The sequence below is a fragment of the Rhodnius prolixus genome, unplaced genomic scaffold (assembly GCF_049639745.1).
Source record: "Rhodnius prolixus isolate KJV_2025 unplaced genomic scaffold, Rpr scaffold_3, whole genome shotgun sequence".
NCBI lineage: Eukaryota > Metazoa > Arthropoda > Insecta > Hemiptera > Reduviidae > Rhodnius > Rhodnius prolixus.
The window spans coordinates 35386959-35404267 of NW_027411603.1; the positions used below are offsets into that span (position 1 = coordinate 35386959).

The 17309-nt window shown below is 35.4% G+C and overlaps 1 protein-coding gene across 1 annotated transcript in view; it reads left to right on the forward strand.

The window, feature by feature from the left end:
- LOC141452574 (protein CFAP276) overlaps positions 1-17309 on the forward strand; it is a 61597-nt gene that overhangs the window by 26754 nt on the left and 17534 nt on the right. Inside the window, exon 2 of the mRNA XM_074124860.1 lies at positions 13459-13619. Coding sequence (XP_073980961.1) covers positions 13460-13619 — 160 coding nt within the window. The 5' untranslated portion in view covers position 13459. The remainder of the gene's footprint in view (positions 1-13458; positions 13620-17309) is intronic.

The window sequence follows — 17309 nt, forward strand, 5'->3', positions numbered from 1 at the left end:
CATTCATGCCAATAAATACATTCACGCTAATAAATACATTCACGCCAATAAATACACTCACGCTGTTAAAAACAACATACTACTCATTCACACAAGGGGAAAGTACTCGATATTCCTTTCCCCTTTATAAGAACTAAACTATAAGCTAACCTAATCTATACCTAAATTTTATTATAATAATTTATATTTTTTAAGAAATCAAATAGCCTCCTTACATAAGGAGAACCCTCTTGGAGAATTGCGCGCTGGTCATGTGGCAGGCCTGCTGTTTCTCTCTGTGTTCGCAGTGCCTGACACCCTTCCAACACGTGCGACACTGTCAGCCTTTCTTGGCATCGTGGGCACCTCGGCCTTCTTTCGGCAATGAGGAGGTACCCATGTGTCACAGGTGTATGCCCAATCCTTAGCCTCGTTAAAATTACCGATTCATGCCGCGGGTAGTTCTCGACTTTAGCATTTCGCACACATGGTTTAAATTCTTTAAGTTTTTCATCACTATTATCCCACTGACTTTGCCACTTTCTATTTATAATATTTTTCATATATATTTGTAAGTCAGTGGGCCGAACAAGGATGGTATGGTTAGTTTGTGTAGAGGCTGCTCGTTTTGCAGCCTCGTCCGCCCTTTCGTTTCCGGACATGCGAATGTGGCCCGGCACCCAGGCGAACACCACCCTTCGACCATGTGTGCTTAGCTCGGACAATAAATAGTATATCTTCATGACCATTGGGTCTGTCGAGAATCTATCCCGGAGAGCCATTATTGCACTTAAGGAGTCGGTAAGTATTAATGCTTTTGTGCAATAATTTCTTTTAATGAACTCTATGGCCTGACAAATAGCATAAATCTCAGTCGCAAAATGCGGGAGTGTCCAACTGAGGATGACTCCCAATTATGATTTATTATTATCATTATTACTATTAGAATAAAAAAAAAGAATAATTTGTTTAAGGCTTGAATTTTTAATTTGTATGTAAATGCGTTTTTATGTGGCCATCGGAATATTAGAGCACACAGAAGACTTTCGAGATTGAGGGCTACTGGACAAGGAGGACCAACTAAAATATCTTTATATCTAATTAAGGAAATTATGAGTAAAAATCAATCATACAGAAACCATAATAACTATTTGGTATTCTCAAAGAGTACGCCTCAAGAATGAAAAATAAGAAGCGTTTTGTTTCTTAGTAATTAAATTTATTTTTATTTTTTACTTTTAAAGAAAATAATTATTAATGGGTATATTGATGAAGTGTGATGAATACAAGATGAGAAAGCAAGAAGCTAATCCCAGTGGTGACATGCCATTGACAAATCGTTTGTATAAATGTGTAGAGGTCACAGTGGGGGTCACTGGCATTTCAGGCAGCACATCACCAGAATTGTTATGAGACTGTGGAAGCCATATTGTACTATTATTATTTTTAAACATTTAGCCTGGTTTACAGTTTCTAAAATTGCATTATAACCAGGATATGAGATGCTTTTCTTAATTCTTCTTCTTTTCAATTTTTGACTTATTATTACTTTCCCTTCTAGTGTAGAGAACAGATTTGCTCAATGGCTCTTATTCAGAAATCCTGGGTTCGAATCTAGCTGCATCCTTTAAATTTTCTGTTCCTCTTACAGTTTACTATCCGGTGGTAGATAATGTTATCTGAGCACTTTCCTAGCGTTAACGATCTCACTTCTTGACGAGCCTTACTTTAAAGATAACTTCTAAGGCTTCTTTTTCTACCTCTTTATAAAACCCTTCGTTCTCAATGTGGTTTTTCCTCAATACCCCTAAGCTTTGTTTCCAAGTAATCTTTGTTTCAAAGATTTAAATCTACAGCCTCCCATAAAGGACACTCTCACTAGCGACCACCTCTATTTACGGACAGTTTTTTGGATTTCCCCGTTTTACCTCTATACACTTTCTAAATAAAAGAACCTCCGTCTAACGGACACTCTACATAGCGACCGCGGACATTGATTTTGGGGAACAAATTACATGTTTCACCTCCCACCAACGACCACCTTATTATTAAAAGTTCGTTTGACGCGGTGATAAAGAGAATTATCCCCTCTCAAGTTTTTGTTTTTTTCTGGTTTTTCCTAAAGTTTCCTGTATAAGCTCATATATATCTTATATCATTTTAATTATTTTTCAATATTACTTTGGACGAACAATATTATTTTTTCTGTTTGTCTCTCAAACAAAAGAGGTTATCTCTAGAAGAGAAAATGCATGGGCCTGGCAGATGATAGCCTCTGTAGGTTCCGTCAGGAAGAGGAGGAAACGGCACTGCACGTGTTGTGTCAGTGTGAGGGGCTTGTCTTGGCTAAGGATGTTACTTCTCGGGGAGGAAATACCAAGGCCTGTGAGCTTTACTCAAGAGTCACTCTCCAGCATTAAAAGTCTGATTAAAAGGACAGGTCTGGAGGGTGAGCTTTAAAGTGAGGGGAGCCACAATAGATCCAAACGGGTCGCAGTGGCGTAGGCCTTAAGGCCACCCTAGTCTAATCTAATCTAATCTAGAAGAGAAAATAAATGTGTGGGAAGATTTTGCAAAAACCAAATCGAGCCATCGTCAACTTGCCGAAAGGTTTGTCTATTTTTCTAATAATAGATGATAGTACGATGATAATTTTACCATAAATTATTATTGTTATGAATAAATGTGATGATTATTATAAAAATTGTTATCAAAATTATTAATTAAGTCAATATGTAGTTTTTTGATAATTTTTTTGGATAATTAAGAAAAACTTGATGAATATCATATAGCTAAATAATTATGCAATTATGCACGTTTTTAAATCTATTAATAATAAACAGTTTTTAAGTAGATGTTTGGAAAATAAACCCATATATTTTTCATTATGAAACTTGCCTACCTCCTTCTAACGGCCACCTCCAAAAAGCGGCCACTTTGCTTTCCCCCGCCAGTAACCATTACTGAGAGGTTCGACTGTATTTCTTTGAGCTTCTAGCAATTGGTTTCCAAAAACATACTCAATACTCAGGTTTTTCCTGCAATCAAATATTTCTTTTAATTTTGGCTTCCGACTGTATCTGTCCTCGGATATTCTTTTCTCTCAGTCCGTGACCGTGGAGGCTTTTTCGGATGCCATCTATCCATTTTTCCCTCCACCTTCTGCAGCACATTTTCTTGAAACGTTCATTTTCTTTTCTAATTTCTTCGTTTCTTATTCTTTCAAGCTCTTTCCAAAGATATTATTTAAAATAATAAGAAATGAAAAAATGTAAATGTATCCATATGGTCGGAGATTTACAAGGAACACCCCTACTAATAAACTCTTGATAAACATCGTTAAAACCTAAACATATTAAATGAATACTGCCAACTTAAAGTCATTATGAACTTTAAACACTTTTAATTACAAGTTAATAGATTATACAAGATATATTCGGCTTTTGTGAATGATGTGCGAACATTCTCAAGTGCTAGTATCTCAGACACAACCGGAAATAACTTTAAGCTCCACAACTGACAGCTAAAATGTAATAAATTAAAAAAAGTAATTTATTAAACTTAATTGTCATTTATAAGTAAGAAGATACTTCTGGGGATATGCAGCGAATATAGGTAGGTATTACAAACGATATGCAAATAAGTTGACAAAGATAGTGAAGAAAGGGAATCTTAAGTATTCCGCTACCAGATTTAAGTTTTTTTTTTTATTTTTTGTATTCAGTGTCATCTAAAGACGAGTAATACTATAGCCACAAAATGTTTCATTAATAAAACATTAATTTATAATGTGACATAACTATTTATGGATTAAGAGGGACCTGTAACATTTAAGTGAAGTTAAGAGAGGTTACTGACCCATATTCTATTTGATATCAGTTAAGTTTCTTGTATAGTAAGCATTGGCTGCATCTTATTAAATGCCAACCTCAATTGTATTTGCCGAGAGAGAAAGATGCGCTTGTCAAAGCGAACTCATGCAATTACTCATACAGTCTTATCCTGCAATAATTCATAGACGCTTGCTGCGTATAGGTTATACAACTTCGCTTACGATTAAATAACTTAATTTAAAGTTTCTAACATTTATTTCAAGAAAATGAGAATAAATAATAAAACGGCAAGCTTAGAACTTATTGTGGAGTTGATCCAGCATTTTTTAGTTGAACTCATAATTGCAACAGAGATTTCTGACTTCTGCTCTCAAATAAGACTGCCAGATGAAGCCGACGAAAGTTAAATATATATACAGGGTGAACCAGTAAGTAATGTCCATAGGCCTACTGTGTGTAGTACATCTAAAGTGGAGTTCAATGACGTATTGGCCAACTTCATATTTTCCACTGTTCTTGAGTGACGTCACTTTACTTTTTTTTTTTCTAAAATCATTACTTTTTTCAATAAAAATGTAGTTACTCAGAAAGTTTTAGTCCGAATTCGATTCTGATGACACGGTTAGAAAGACAGATACATTTCCTAAAAATTGACACCATATTGAAGCATAAGTTATTCTTCAAACAGCCTCAATCTTCCTCCGGAAACTGGGAAAATAAAAGTAATCAAAATTTTTAAGAAAACTCCTTAGGCCCTTATGTGATCATTATCAGACCTAGGTGCTGGCACTTTTTATAAATGTTTCCTGGCCTAACGTTTTCTCAAATATTTCAGTGAGATCAGAGGTAAATGTTTAAAGTGCAATTTGTAACCTTTGACTTCCTTATTTTAAGACAATCTACTTTAAAAATTGAATACAGCTAAAAGAGTTTTCAATGAATTAAACAACTTGATAACTAACACTATTGAGTGCTCATAAACACGTTTTCAAGTAAAACAAACGTAATTTCTCATACGAAGATAGAAGGAATCCTGGAAAATGATATAACCGTTAGAAAGCCCACATTAAACAAGGAAACTTTTATAAAAAATACCAGCACCTAGGTCTGATAATGATCATGTAAGGGCCTAATGAGTTTTCTTAAAAATTTCGATTACTTTTATTTTTCCAGCATCCGGAGGAAGATTAAGGCTGTTTGGAGAATAACTTATGCTTCGAAATGGTATCAATTTTTAGAAAATTTATCTGTCTTTCTAACCGTGTCATCAGAATCGAATTCAGATTAAAACTTTCTGCGTAATAACATTCTTATTGCAAAAAAGCAATGATTTTAGAAAAAAAAAAAGTTAAAGTGGCGTCACTCGAGAACAGCGGAAAATATGAAGTTGGCCAATACGTCATTGAACTCCACTTTAGATGTACTACACACAGTAGGTCTATGGACATTACTTACTGGTTCACCCTGTATATTTAGGTTCTTAACCTCTAAATCGATTAGTTAATAAATTAATAAAGGAATTTACAGAAATATAAAATGTAAGAAACATTATTTTATAAACATAAAAAAAGGCATTTTAAGACCGAAATTAATAGTAAAGTGGTAAGAAATGCAGTCAAACAATCCAGTTTTACAACTCCAAAACAACAGCAGCCATCGCGCTGAAAATGTATTTGATGAAGGATACACTTTAAAAGAATATATTTTCAAAGTGTTTAGGATTTTTATGTAAAAAGGTGTAAATGTACATCTAAGACATTTGAAAGATAATTCCAGAATAAAAAAACGATTAATGCATTTCAGGAACAGATAAGGGTGATTATAATCTTCTTAAAAAGTGCCCTAAATGTTCATTTTACAGTCTTGCCATTAATACAGTATTATAAAACAGAACTAAAGCTTCCAATATCTACAAAATCCTATCTTTTCAATCAAAAACACCTCATCGAATCGCTAATGCTCCATTCTTTGTTACTAACTCCGACTAACTAATCTTGCTTCGAGATCTTTTTGATCCCTTTTGTTTCCGTATCCAAGATCCTGCTACGGCAAATTCCACGCCTCAATTTTCTCACCCCTCTAATTTTCCCAAGGACTACATTACCTGGAAATCCTCCAAGAAGGTTGAAGAGCTGGCATCGTGATCTTCTTAATGATGTTAGTGCCAGTGCATAATAGTGAAACGATGTTCTTCGAGAGTTTTACCATTGGCTACTCATGCTATTCACGAATTTATACCTACATATCTATTTTATATTACCTTCACTTGTTGCAGAAATGTATTGCGGTTGTGAAAATAAATAAAATGTAAAAATAAAGATATCTAAGTAAATACGAGGGTCGTTTGAAAAGTCTGTGCAAAGTCAGAGAGATAGCACCACTGGAGCGTATCGAGGTTATGTTTAGTTAGTAGCATCTCTTGGAAGAACACACACCAAGTTTCAGCCAGATCGGTCTATTTCTTTGTGTTTGGCATTCGTTTGAATCGAGGAAGTCGAGTGATTTTCAAAAAATGGACGAAAAAGAATTTCGTGTGTTGATTAAACACTACTTTATGAAAGGCAAAACGCCTCAGGAGACTAAAGAGAAGCTTGATAAACATTATGGTGACTCTGCACCTTCGATTAGAACAGTTTATAAGTGGTTTCAAAATTTTCGGAGTGGCCATATGGGCACAAGTGACGCTGAACGTTCTGGACGCCCTGTTGAGGTTACTACTCCAGAAATCATTGATAAAATCCATGATATGGTGATGGATGACAGAAGAGTGAAGGTGCGTGAGATTGCTAGTGCTGTGGGCATCTCGAATGAACTGGTACATAATATTTTGCATCAACATTTGGACATGACAAAGCTATCCGCAAGATGGGTGCCGCGATTGCTCACGCTTGACCAAAAACGAAATCGTGTGAAGTGTTGCAAGGACGGTTTGCAGCTGTTCCAGAAGAATCCGCAGGACTTTAAGCGTCGTTTCGTCACTGTGGATGAAACATGGATACATCACTACACTCCTGAGACCAAAGAACAATCTAAACAATGGGTTACCAAGGGAGAATCTGCGCCAAAAAAGGCGAAGACCGTTCCTTCGACCGGAAAGATTATGGCGACTGTCTTTTGGGATTCGCAAGGAATAATTCTCATCGACTATCTGGAAAAGGGTAAAACTATTACAGGTGCATATTATTCATCGTTATTGGACCGTTTGAAAACCGAGCTGCAAGAAAAACGCCCACGATTGGCCCACAAAAAAGTCCTTTTCCATCACGACAACGCACCAGCTCACACCTCAGCAGTTGTGGACGCAAAATTAATGAAAATAGGGTTCCAACTCGTTTCACATCCCCCCTATTCTCCAGACTTGGCTCCCTCGGACTACTATTTGTTCCCCAATATGAAGAAATGGCTGGCGGGAAAAAGATTTTATTCAAACGTGGAGGTGATTGCAGAAACGAATGGCTATTTTTCAGACTTGGACAAATCCTATTATTCGGAAGGGATCAACAAACTAGAGCAGCGTTGGACGAAGTGTATAAGCCTAAAAGGAGACTATGTTGAAAAATAAAAAAGGTTTACCCCAAAAAATTAAGTAGTTTTTATTTTTGCACGGTCTTTTCAAACGACCCTCGAATACAAAATTGAAGATAATTTAAACTGTTTCAAAAATTGTCGAAACTATCGAACAAAATAATCGAAACTTTGATGGCAAAGAAATCTTGTTCCGCTTTTCCACTGCCTCTTCTAGACGGAATCTCCAACAGAAAGAAATAAAATGCCGTTAAAAGTAAAAAAAGTAAAAAAAAAATAAATTCTTAAAACATAAACCGCTATATTTTATTTGCTCTTAAAATTAAAATGATTTTACAATGAAAAAGTACTAATTTATAATTAATTAGGAAAGTTTATAATGCAGTTTTATGTAAATTATTTTAATTTTATTAAAAATAAACTTAATAGTTTATTACCCAGACGGCGCTAGTCGTACTCTATTCTGAGTATATTCTGCAGAAATTATATCTTATAATCAACTAATTAAGGCGAACATTTCTATTGAAATCAACAAATATACAGATCGTAACCATGGTCTAGCTTTCATAAAGGTTGTTAATTTGTTTGTAGACTGATTAACTAAAAAAGAATAAAAATATTCTTAGTTTTAAAGAAAATGTAAAATAGATTTTTTTACTACTCACAGAAATTTCTAATTATCTAAGAGAAACGTAATAAGTTGTTAAAGCAAAAGACTTATATATGAAAGTATATTAAAGCCAGTCTGGGCTTATAGCATCGAACTATAGGAGTTCAACCAAACGCTCAAACCTCCAAAGAATCCAGTCCTTGCAGACTATTCTTCGCTCAGTTCGCAAAGCTCCTTTCTAAAGATTTAAACATTCCTTTCGTCACTCACCCCATAGGGGGAAGTGCATTAGCCACTTCTTCAGGGTACTTAGCGTCCCTGTGGGTATCCCAGCCCTAACAACATGAACATGAGCAACATTTACTGTTACACCCCAATACATTTACACAGTACACATAGGGCTTAGTCATCTGTACAAGGAGGGGGTTACTAGCTCGAAACCGTTGTGCAGATTGTATCAGGATAAGGAGGGAACGGCCTCTCACTGGCTGGTCTATTGCGTTATGAAACCTTTGGAACTTTAAGACCAAAGGAGATTGTAGCCCAAAAGAACTAGTAGGGAAAGTCCTCAACCTCCTTAGTAGGGGAGGTTTCGTCTAGATCCAAAGGGGGAAGGCTCAATAAGCCTCTTGTGGCAGCGGTGCCGTGGGGCATAGGTCCCACCCTGATAATCTAATCTTAATCTTAATCTTCGTCACTCAAGTAGCAGAAACCTGTGACAGAGAACTCCATCTCAACCTACAATCTCACCACTATCCACTGGAGCAACATCTTTCTTCCAGGACACTTACGGACAACATTGGCGTCCTAAAAGACTTGTGGCCTCACGATCTCCTCTCTGACGACGAGAGTCCATAGATAGTGAAATGTTGTTGGACAACTTAACTGGGTAAATTCTCCATTCTGAATATGTTGTGCGGACATTCTAAGTTATTCTTATTGGTTTTAACGCAATAAATGCGATGATAAAAACTAAATAAACGATTAAAAATAAAAAGTTGTTATAATAGTATAAGGAAATTAAATTACGCTTGAGGGAAATGCTCCTAGAAATCACTCAAGAAAAATATATAGCTCAGTAACTCACTGGATTTAAAGATTTTCACATGGAAAAAGAAAAACGAGTTACAAGAAGGAAAGTATTTAGTTATTAAGTAATGTTATGTTGTCAAAGTTATATGAACTCAATTTCTAAAAACTTAACAAGTTATTAAGTTTCACCAACTTCTCTCTGATGGTATTGGGTTGTCCGGAAAATAATAATAATCATAAATAGTCTCCATTACTTTCTATACATTTCTGCCAACGTGTGGGTAACTTTTCCATACCCTCTGTAAAGAATTTGAAATCCTTAGAATTTATAAATTCAGAAAACGCATTTTCTAATGTTCTTTGGTCAATAAATTTTTTATTTTGTAGATTTCTAGAGTGATTTGTGACTGCTGGAAAAATTTACAATCTGGAGAATGAAATCTCAGACAGGTGACGAATTAAATAATGTCGCCAAGAACGCCTAGGCCTAATCTTGTGATATAGAGCTGCGCAGTAAGTTAGAGCATATTAAGGAGAAGGCAGTTTTTAAAAATAGAAATTTTGACTTAATCTCAGAAGTCAGCGGCTATTTTAGGAACTTATATAATCTTCACAAATAGTAACCTGTCTAATATCAGAGCCATTGTTAAGGGCTCACACCCGTGCTATAAAAAATTGCTAGCAATTGTATAAGACTCCTTTTGTAAACTATACCCAACAATCATGGAGCCTAAACTATTAAGCATTTCATAATAAACCCATGTTATAGTTTGATTGGAAACATACCGATTGTTCATATTTAATAAATTATTGAATATTGACGTTCAATAAAAAGGCGTGTAACATGTTATTGTTACAAAAGGAAAGTAAAAAATAAAATATAAACGAAATGATTAAATATGGTTGATCTAGTGATTGATTGTACAACTATATTTAGCAGTTTATACACAGAACAATATGCATTGTACCACCACGTAGTTACAGCTTTAATCAATCAAATATATTTCAACTTTGGAGTAGTTTTTTCTTAATCAATGTTTGAACAAAAGTACGCCTTCGTTAGTTGATTTGTTTACTTCAACTTTCTTACATCCATTCTTAGCGAATATCTACAAAATATATGTATATTTACAGAGATGGAATATTATATAAATCATGCGAACTAATCGATTGCTATACAGGCCAACCTAACATCATTCCACGACTATTTGTAACAACAGAATTGTAATAGGCTTTTTATAAAAATGAGTTGCGGGCATGATTCAATATAATAATAATGATAATAATAAAACGTAGATACGATTAGCGAGCGGTAGGTCTGTCTGTTAGCCTCCTTTCTATCTGCTCTTAGGAACGGCGGTATGTTCCACTGTTTGCTGTGGTTGTACCGCCCACAGAACACCCTACAGTCTTGCATTGTTATCCGCCAAAGTAGTAACCATTGGGTTCTGCAAGTGTCCATGATGAACTCTTGATCTGTGTTTATTTGTTCAAAAATTCATGTAAGTGTGTTCTGCATTATTTTTATTAGTTAATCTAATGATTAATAAAAATAAATTAAAATTAAATATTACTGAAGTACTATTAATTACTCTACTTAAATTAATCTAGTTAATCACAGATTATATCGACATTTGCATGATTCATAAAAAGGTCTGTTGTGAACACTCTTATTACTTTCTCTTGAAGATGACTTCTTACAGAGAAAAGCCTTGCTAATTTTTTTTTTTCTAAACATATTATTCAATTTAAAAGGTATAAATCTATACAGGGGTGTTCATTTTAAGACGGCTCAAATGCATTTCATGCTTAAACAGTTAATTTGAGCAAAAAATGGTAGAGGAAAAATTTGTTGCCCGTCACCTCTAGTTTCAGAATATGTGACTTGATTTTAGAACCCTCAGATACAGAGAGCAGTTGATAACCTCCTGGCTAACCTGGCTTGCGAGCCAGAGGAGGCACCTTTGAAGGCACAGCACAAGCTTCACAAGTTGAGTAAAGTGCATTATTTGATAAATTAAGGAATAAGTTTGATCCTTTATATGAAAGATATTGATCACTTAAATGTGTGGCAGGAGGTTTCCAATTTTTTTGGTAATTAAACGCAACTCTCCCAAAATTACCAAAAAATTATTAAACCTTCTTGTTTGTAACAGATGTAAAATTAATTTTTAGCCATTTTGTGTATGCTTGAGAACAACTTTTGGTCGCGCGTCAGCCGCGTATGCGGGCAGGAATCTAAAATTAAGTCACATATTCTGAAACTAGAGGTGACGGGCAACAAATTTTTCCTCTACCATTTTTTGCTCAGATTAACCGTTTAAGCATGAAATGCATTTGAGCCGTCTTAAAATGAACACCCTGTATAGATTTGAGCCATTCACTCCACAACTCGATTAACACCATAAAACAAAAAATGAAGAAATGCGATGAAATTATAATAATTTTTTTTTTTAATTTCGTTTATAATATAAATTCAAATAATTTTACCGTTACCATTTAGTGACTGTTACTGAATTTGAGATTAATTGTTGCTACGATTTACATTAGAGCACTGAGTTAATCAAAATGGCTTCTGTAATAAATTGTTTATTATTTAATGGCCAGAAACATTTGGTCGTTTAATGGTTTTAATCTTTATTATTTGTGAAATTTATTATAAATATAAAAAGCTACGATTGAACCAAATGCTTCGCCCCCTTTTATTTAAGATATGTCAAAAAGTGAAGTTTGTGCAGTGCACATATGTTTTGCAAAGTTTACAGAATAAAAAATAACCATATTTTTGTAAATATAAAAAATAAAATGAACTATCCATTGAGCAAAGAAATACTTTCCAGTTGTGAAATTCTTCACAAACTAATGAATTTGGTTACCTAAATACAACCCTCCTTAACAGTATAAGAGCAAGGACTAGACTTTCAACAACACTGTTACTTTAGAACAAATCCCAAAATGCCATCAATAAAATTGTCCAAGAAAACTAGTGTTTCAAATAAGTGTTGTAGATTTATAGGTCTGTAATCAAGTTACAAAAATTTAACTAAAATCGTACAATGTAAAATGATTTTTTTGAATTAGTTTTAGACGAATTACGAAGAGGAATGTTTAATCCTTCTCTCTTCTAAGCTCCTGGGAGGATTATTACTCCATCTTAATCGCCTACCGAGCTCATCCCAAAGATGTTCAATTGGATTTAAATCCGGGCTGCGTGCTGGTCATCTCAGAACACGAATGCCAGTATCCTGTAGATATTGAACAACACAGGCGGCAGTGTGTGATCGGGCATTATCTTGCATAAAAATAAAATTTTCCCCAATAAATGGTGCATATGGTATCACATATTGCTGCAAAATTTCCCTCACATACAAATCTACATTTAAGATTGCCCTGTTGAACACGTGGAGCTCAGTTTAAGCCCCCATAGAAATCCCAGCCCACACCATCACTGAACCACCTCCGAATGGTAGTCTACCAGAAATATTGCACGGAGCGTAGCGCTCCCCAGGCCTTCGGTAAACTCATCGCCTCCCATCAGGTGCGTAGAGAGCAAAACGAGACTCGTCTGAATAGAGAACGTTTCTACAATCGTTCTCAGTCAGTTGCGGTGTTCCCTAACGAACTCTAGACGGGCTCTCCGATGGTCTACGTTGAGCAATGGTCCTGTGGCTTGCTTCCTAGGGCGTAAATTCATTTCAGCGAACCATCTTCGTACAGTTTCAGCACTGACTGAAACTCCACGAACAGTAAGCAGTGTTTGAGCTGTTTCAGAAGCAGTTGATGTACGATTTCTCCGAGTGTGAATTCTAATAAATCGGTCATCAAGCGCTTCTGTGGCTCTTGGTCGATCCGAACCTTGTCTGCGAGTGCAGAGGCCTGTCTCCCGGTAACGATGGATGGCTCTATGGACGGTGGTCTCAGGCAACCCTAACGCTGCTTACCGCTGACTCCGTCCATCCTCAACTAATGCAATAATTCGGGCCACTTGCTCTGCTGTAATTGAGAGTTTGCAATGCTTTCAGCTTGAAAAAAGTCGAAACGCAACTGTAGAGGTCAATAAATTTATTTACTGTTGAGGTAAAGTTCACGTTGTTGTTTACACAAAGACCGAAGGGGATTAAACGTGGATACAAGAAAATAGAAAGATAACAGTAATTTAACTTGAAATGTTAAATACACAATTAGGAGTGTAATACACTCCTGAAACGACTCAAACCATTTTATTTAAAATATATTCAACCTGCACTAATTCAATAAAATTAATAATTATTTACAATTAATTTGAAAAATGTAAATATATTCATAAAAGACAAAAAATTGTAATAAGCAATTATGATTTGTTAAATTAAAAATAATACCTAAGTAATTTAACAGATTCTCGAAAATGGTTATTATAATGATTAGTTGCTATGATTTAGAAAATTATTAATTAGGTATATTTTTACAAATATTTCTAGTTTAAATTATAATTTTGTTCAGAATGAATAATGTGAAAGGGAAAATTTTGCCGAATCCATTTCCATTACCATTAATACAATATGAAGAATTATGGGAGAAACCATTAATGCTACCCGGTTATGAATATGATTGGGATAAAAAAGTTAGCGTATCTGAAAGGCTATATCGTCACAATACCTTGGGTAAGTTGATCTTTTTGATTGGTTTTATTTATTTACTGGGATTAACAGAATATTTAATTAAAACTAAATTGTTTGATCCGTTAGTCTTTGGATTGTAGTCTATACTTCAAAAACCATAAAACACAGAAACTTACTGTTTAGCTTCCCAGTATCAGACCTAATAAATAAAAGTAAAATAAAATAAATTTTAAATAAAATCCATTAAGTGAAATTGAAATTTTACTGAACCTTTTCTTTTACGTTTTTATGGTTTTCCCGAAAATAACACCTTTGATTTTCTTTAAACTTCGAACACTAATTGCGCATGCGTTGATTTGTAACGTTTTTCAAACATTTTTCCAGTAATATTTTGAGAATTGCAATTTTGGGTGAGGAGTAGGGAAGTCTTTTTTTAATGTATCAGTTCAGTGTAATGGACCAAACGTTATTACTAATTAAATATATATATATTTTTGGCGTTTATTTGTGCTACAAGCAGCGCGATGGCGCTATAACAGTGATAACAGAACAATGAATACGTAGAAGATAATAGAAGAATACGAGTGGAGAAGTTACCCAGTGGTAACACTCCTAAAACATTAGACTGCCAGTCACTCTCTTCACTTGAGAGGAGATCACGAGGGCACTGTCTCTTAAGGCGTCTTGTCCGGGTTATCAGGAAGAGTTCTTGAAGAAAGATTTTTAGCTTGAGGATTTATATGAGATTGCAGGTTGAAGTGGAGTTTTCTGTATCTTGTTTTAGCAACTTGTGTGACAAAAGGTCAGTTAAGTTCAGTGTGTATAGTCCAGGTTGGAGTCAAAAAAGGAGCGTTTACAATAGTTCGAAGTATTTTAGATTGAAGAGATTGAATCCTTTGGAAATTGGAGCGTTTGGTTGAACTCTATTCCAGCCCAGATGGGTTTCAAAATAGAAAGTATAAATTAGTCTTTTGTTGTCCAGAGAGTGTTTTGATCTATCGTCTAAAAGTCTTTTAAGAAGTCAATAGCGTCTGTTTAATTCTGTTCTTTTTAGTCTAGTGTGGGGGTTCCAAGAAAGTCTTCGGTCTAAGTAAAGCCCAAGGTAGCGGGCAACGTTCACTACTGGTGTTAGGTTATAGAATACTGGAGGGAGAGTAATGCGACGAAGAGTGAAGGTGATGTTTTGAGACTTGGTTTCATTGAGTACAATAGCCCATCTCTTGAACCACTGTTCTAATGAGGAGAGGTGTGACTGAATTAAATATAAAAATGATATTCCTAATTTGAATACTAGACGCCCGACTAGAATCACCATTTTGCAGGATTTGGCGATTACTTCGAAAATGTTTTCTAGCGTTTTTCTATAAAATATTTTGCACATATAATTGTAATGATTTAGTACAATAATTAAACAAAACTAATTCAGTGTTATAGAGAAAAAGTTTCATTTTCAAAATCAATGCTAGAATTTCAAAAGCCGTCTATTTATCTTTCTTTCATTCATAATTATTTTGATTGAATTCCTGTTTGCTTAATAACCTGTAAACAGCTTATTAACCTCAAATCCAGATAGAGTAAACGTGAAGTACAACCAGTTACCATGACAACCAGTCACCTACGCACTTTATATTAATTACACGTGTAGTAGTTTTCTTTTTCATTCGTAAAATTGTTAATATTTAACAAACTGACATTTTTGTCTCTTATTCCAGTTTCGAAATAAAGCTTAATAAAATATTAAATTTTTCGTGAGTCTTTCACTGTGTCAGTTTTTTCGAAAACGGCAACTGGATGCCTTATCGAGGAGTGAAGTTTGGACCATAGCCCCACAAAGCTAGGCTAAACTCGATTAGAAAATTAGGGCTAATAGCCCCAATATGGAGCATGTTCTGTGTAGATTATATTTGACATTCCAATAATCAGAACTCAAACACCTGATAGCTACTTATTTTTCTTTGCAATTAGTTTATAATATTACCGTAAATTCTGTGATTTTTTTCGCCCGTAATCATACAATTCTGCACACAGCAATGTATTCCTTCAACTAATAATCTTACTCCAGACTTAAGCTTAACTTTATGCTGCTCCAGCATGAAAGAAAATGTTTCCAACCAATATGCTGAAAGTTAGAAGCATCCAAAGCAGATCCTGTTACTCAAAGAGATCTGTTACTCATTCTCTTCTCTGGACCTAAACGTTCCTCCACAATTCTGCCTTAAACTAAGGAATTAAGGATGCATCAGATAGAATCTTTTTAAAAACATCATTGAGTGAAAATTAAAACATAATGTGTTGGAATGTGTTCTTATTTATAGGCTGCTAATAATTATTTATTTAAAATACCTAATTAATTTCATTTTAAAAATTCTAATTTAACCAAATATTTTAAATTATGCTTCTACAATAATTGTTACGAAAAAGAATGCAATTTCTGAAATTTAGACAGAGCAATGGAAAATTTAGGTGATAATTGAAATACCTGTACTCCTGTTTATGAAGGAACAATAGTGCCATTGTTCCTCAGCATATAAACTGCTCCACAAAAAAAGTGGCGCACTTTGAAAAAAGCGTTTATTTTTTGTTTTATCACATTTTGGGCAAAGATTATTAGTTTTAATTATTTTCATAAACTGTCAGGGAACGATTAATCGAATCAAGGTCCTAAGTTTCACGTACATAGAGAAGCAATTCCTCGTTTAATCCCCTTCGGTCTTTTTGTGTAAACAACAACATGAACTTTACCTCAACAGTAAATAAATTTATTGACCTCTACAGTTGCGTTTCGACTTTTTTCAAGCTGAAAGCATTTCAAACTCTGAATTACAGCAGAGCAAGTGGCCCGTATTATTGCATTAGTTGAGGATGGACGGAGTCAGCGGTACGCAGCTCGAACGTTAGGGTTGCCTGAGACCACCGTCCGTAGAGCCATCCATTGTTACCAGGAGACAGGCCTCTGCACTCGCAGACAAGGTTCGGGTCGACCAAGAGCCACAGAAGCACTTGATGACCGATTTATCAGAATTCACACTCTAAGAAATCGTACATCAACTGCTTCTGAAACAGCTCAAACACTGCTTACTGTTCGTGGAGTTTCACTCAGTGCCGAAACCGTATGAAGAAGGTTTGCTGAAATGAATTTACGCTCTAGGAAGCAAGCCACGGGACCATTGCTCACCGTAGACCATCGGAGAGCCCGTCTAGAGTTCGCTAGAGAACGATTGGAGAAACGTTCTCACTTCAGACGAGTCCCGTTTTGCTCTCTATGCACCTGATGGGTTTACCCAGTTTACCGAAGGCCTGGGGAGCGCTACGCTCCGTGCGATATATTTCTGGTAGACTACCATTCTGAGGTGGTTCAGTGCTGGTGTGGGCTGGGATTTCTATGGAGGCTAAGACTGAGCTCCACGTGTTCAACAGGGCAATTTTGAATGCAGATTTGTATGTGAGGGAAATTTTGCAGCAATATGTGATACCCTATGCACCATTTATTGGGGAGAATTTTATTTTTATGCGAGATAATGCCCGACCACACACTGCCGCCTGTGTTGTTCAATATCTACAGGACACTAGCATTCGTGTTTTGAGGTGGCCAGCACGCAGCCCGCATTTAAATCCAATTGAACATCTTTGGGATGAGCTGGGTAGGTGATTAAGATGGAGAAATAATCCTCCCAGGAGCTTAGAAGAGTTGCGAGGTGCTCTGGTGGAGATATGGGAGGAATTAACACAAGA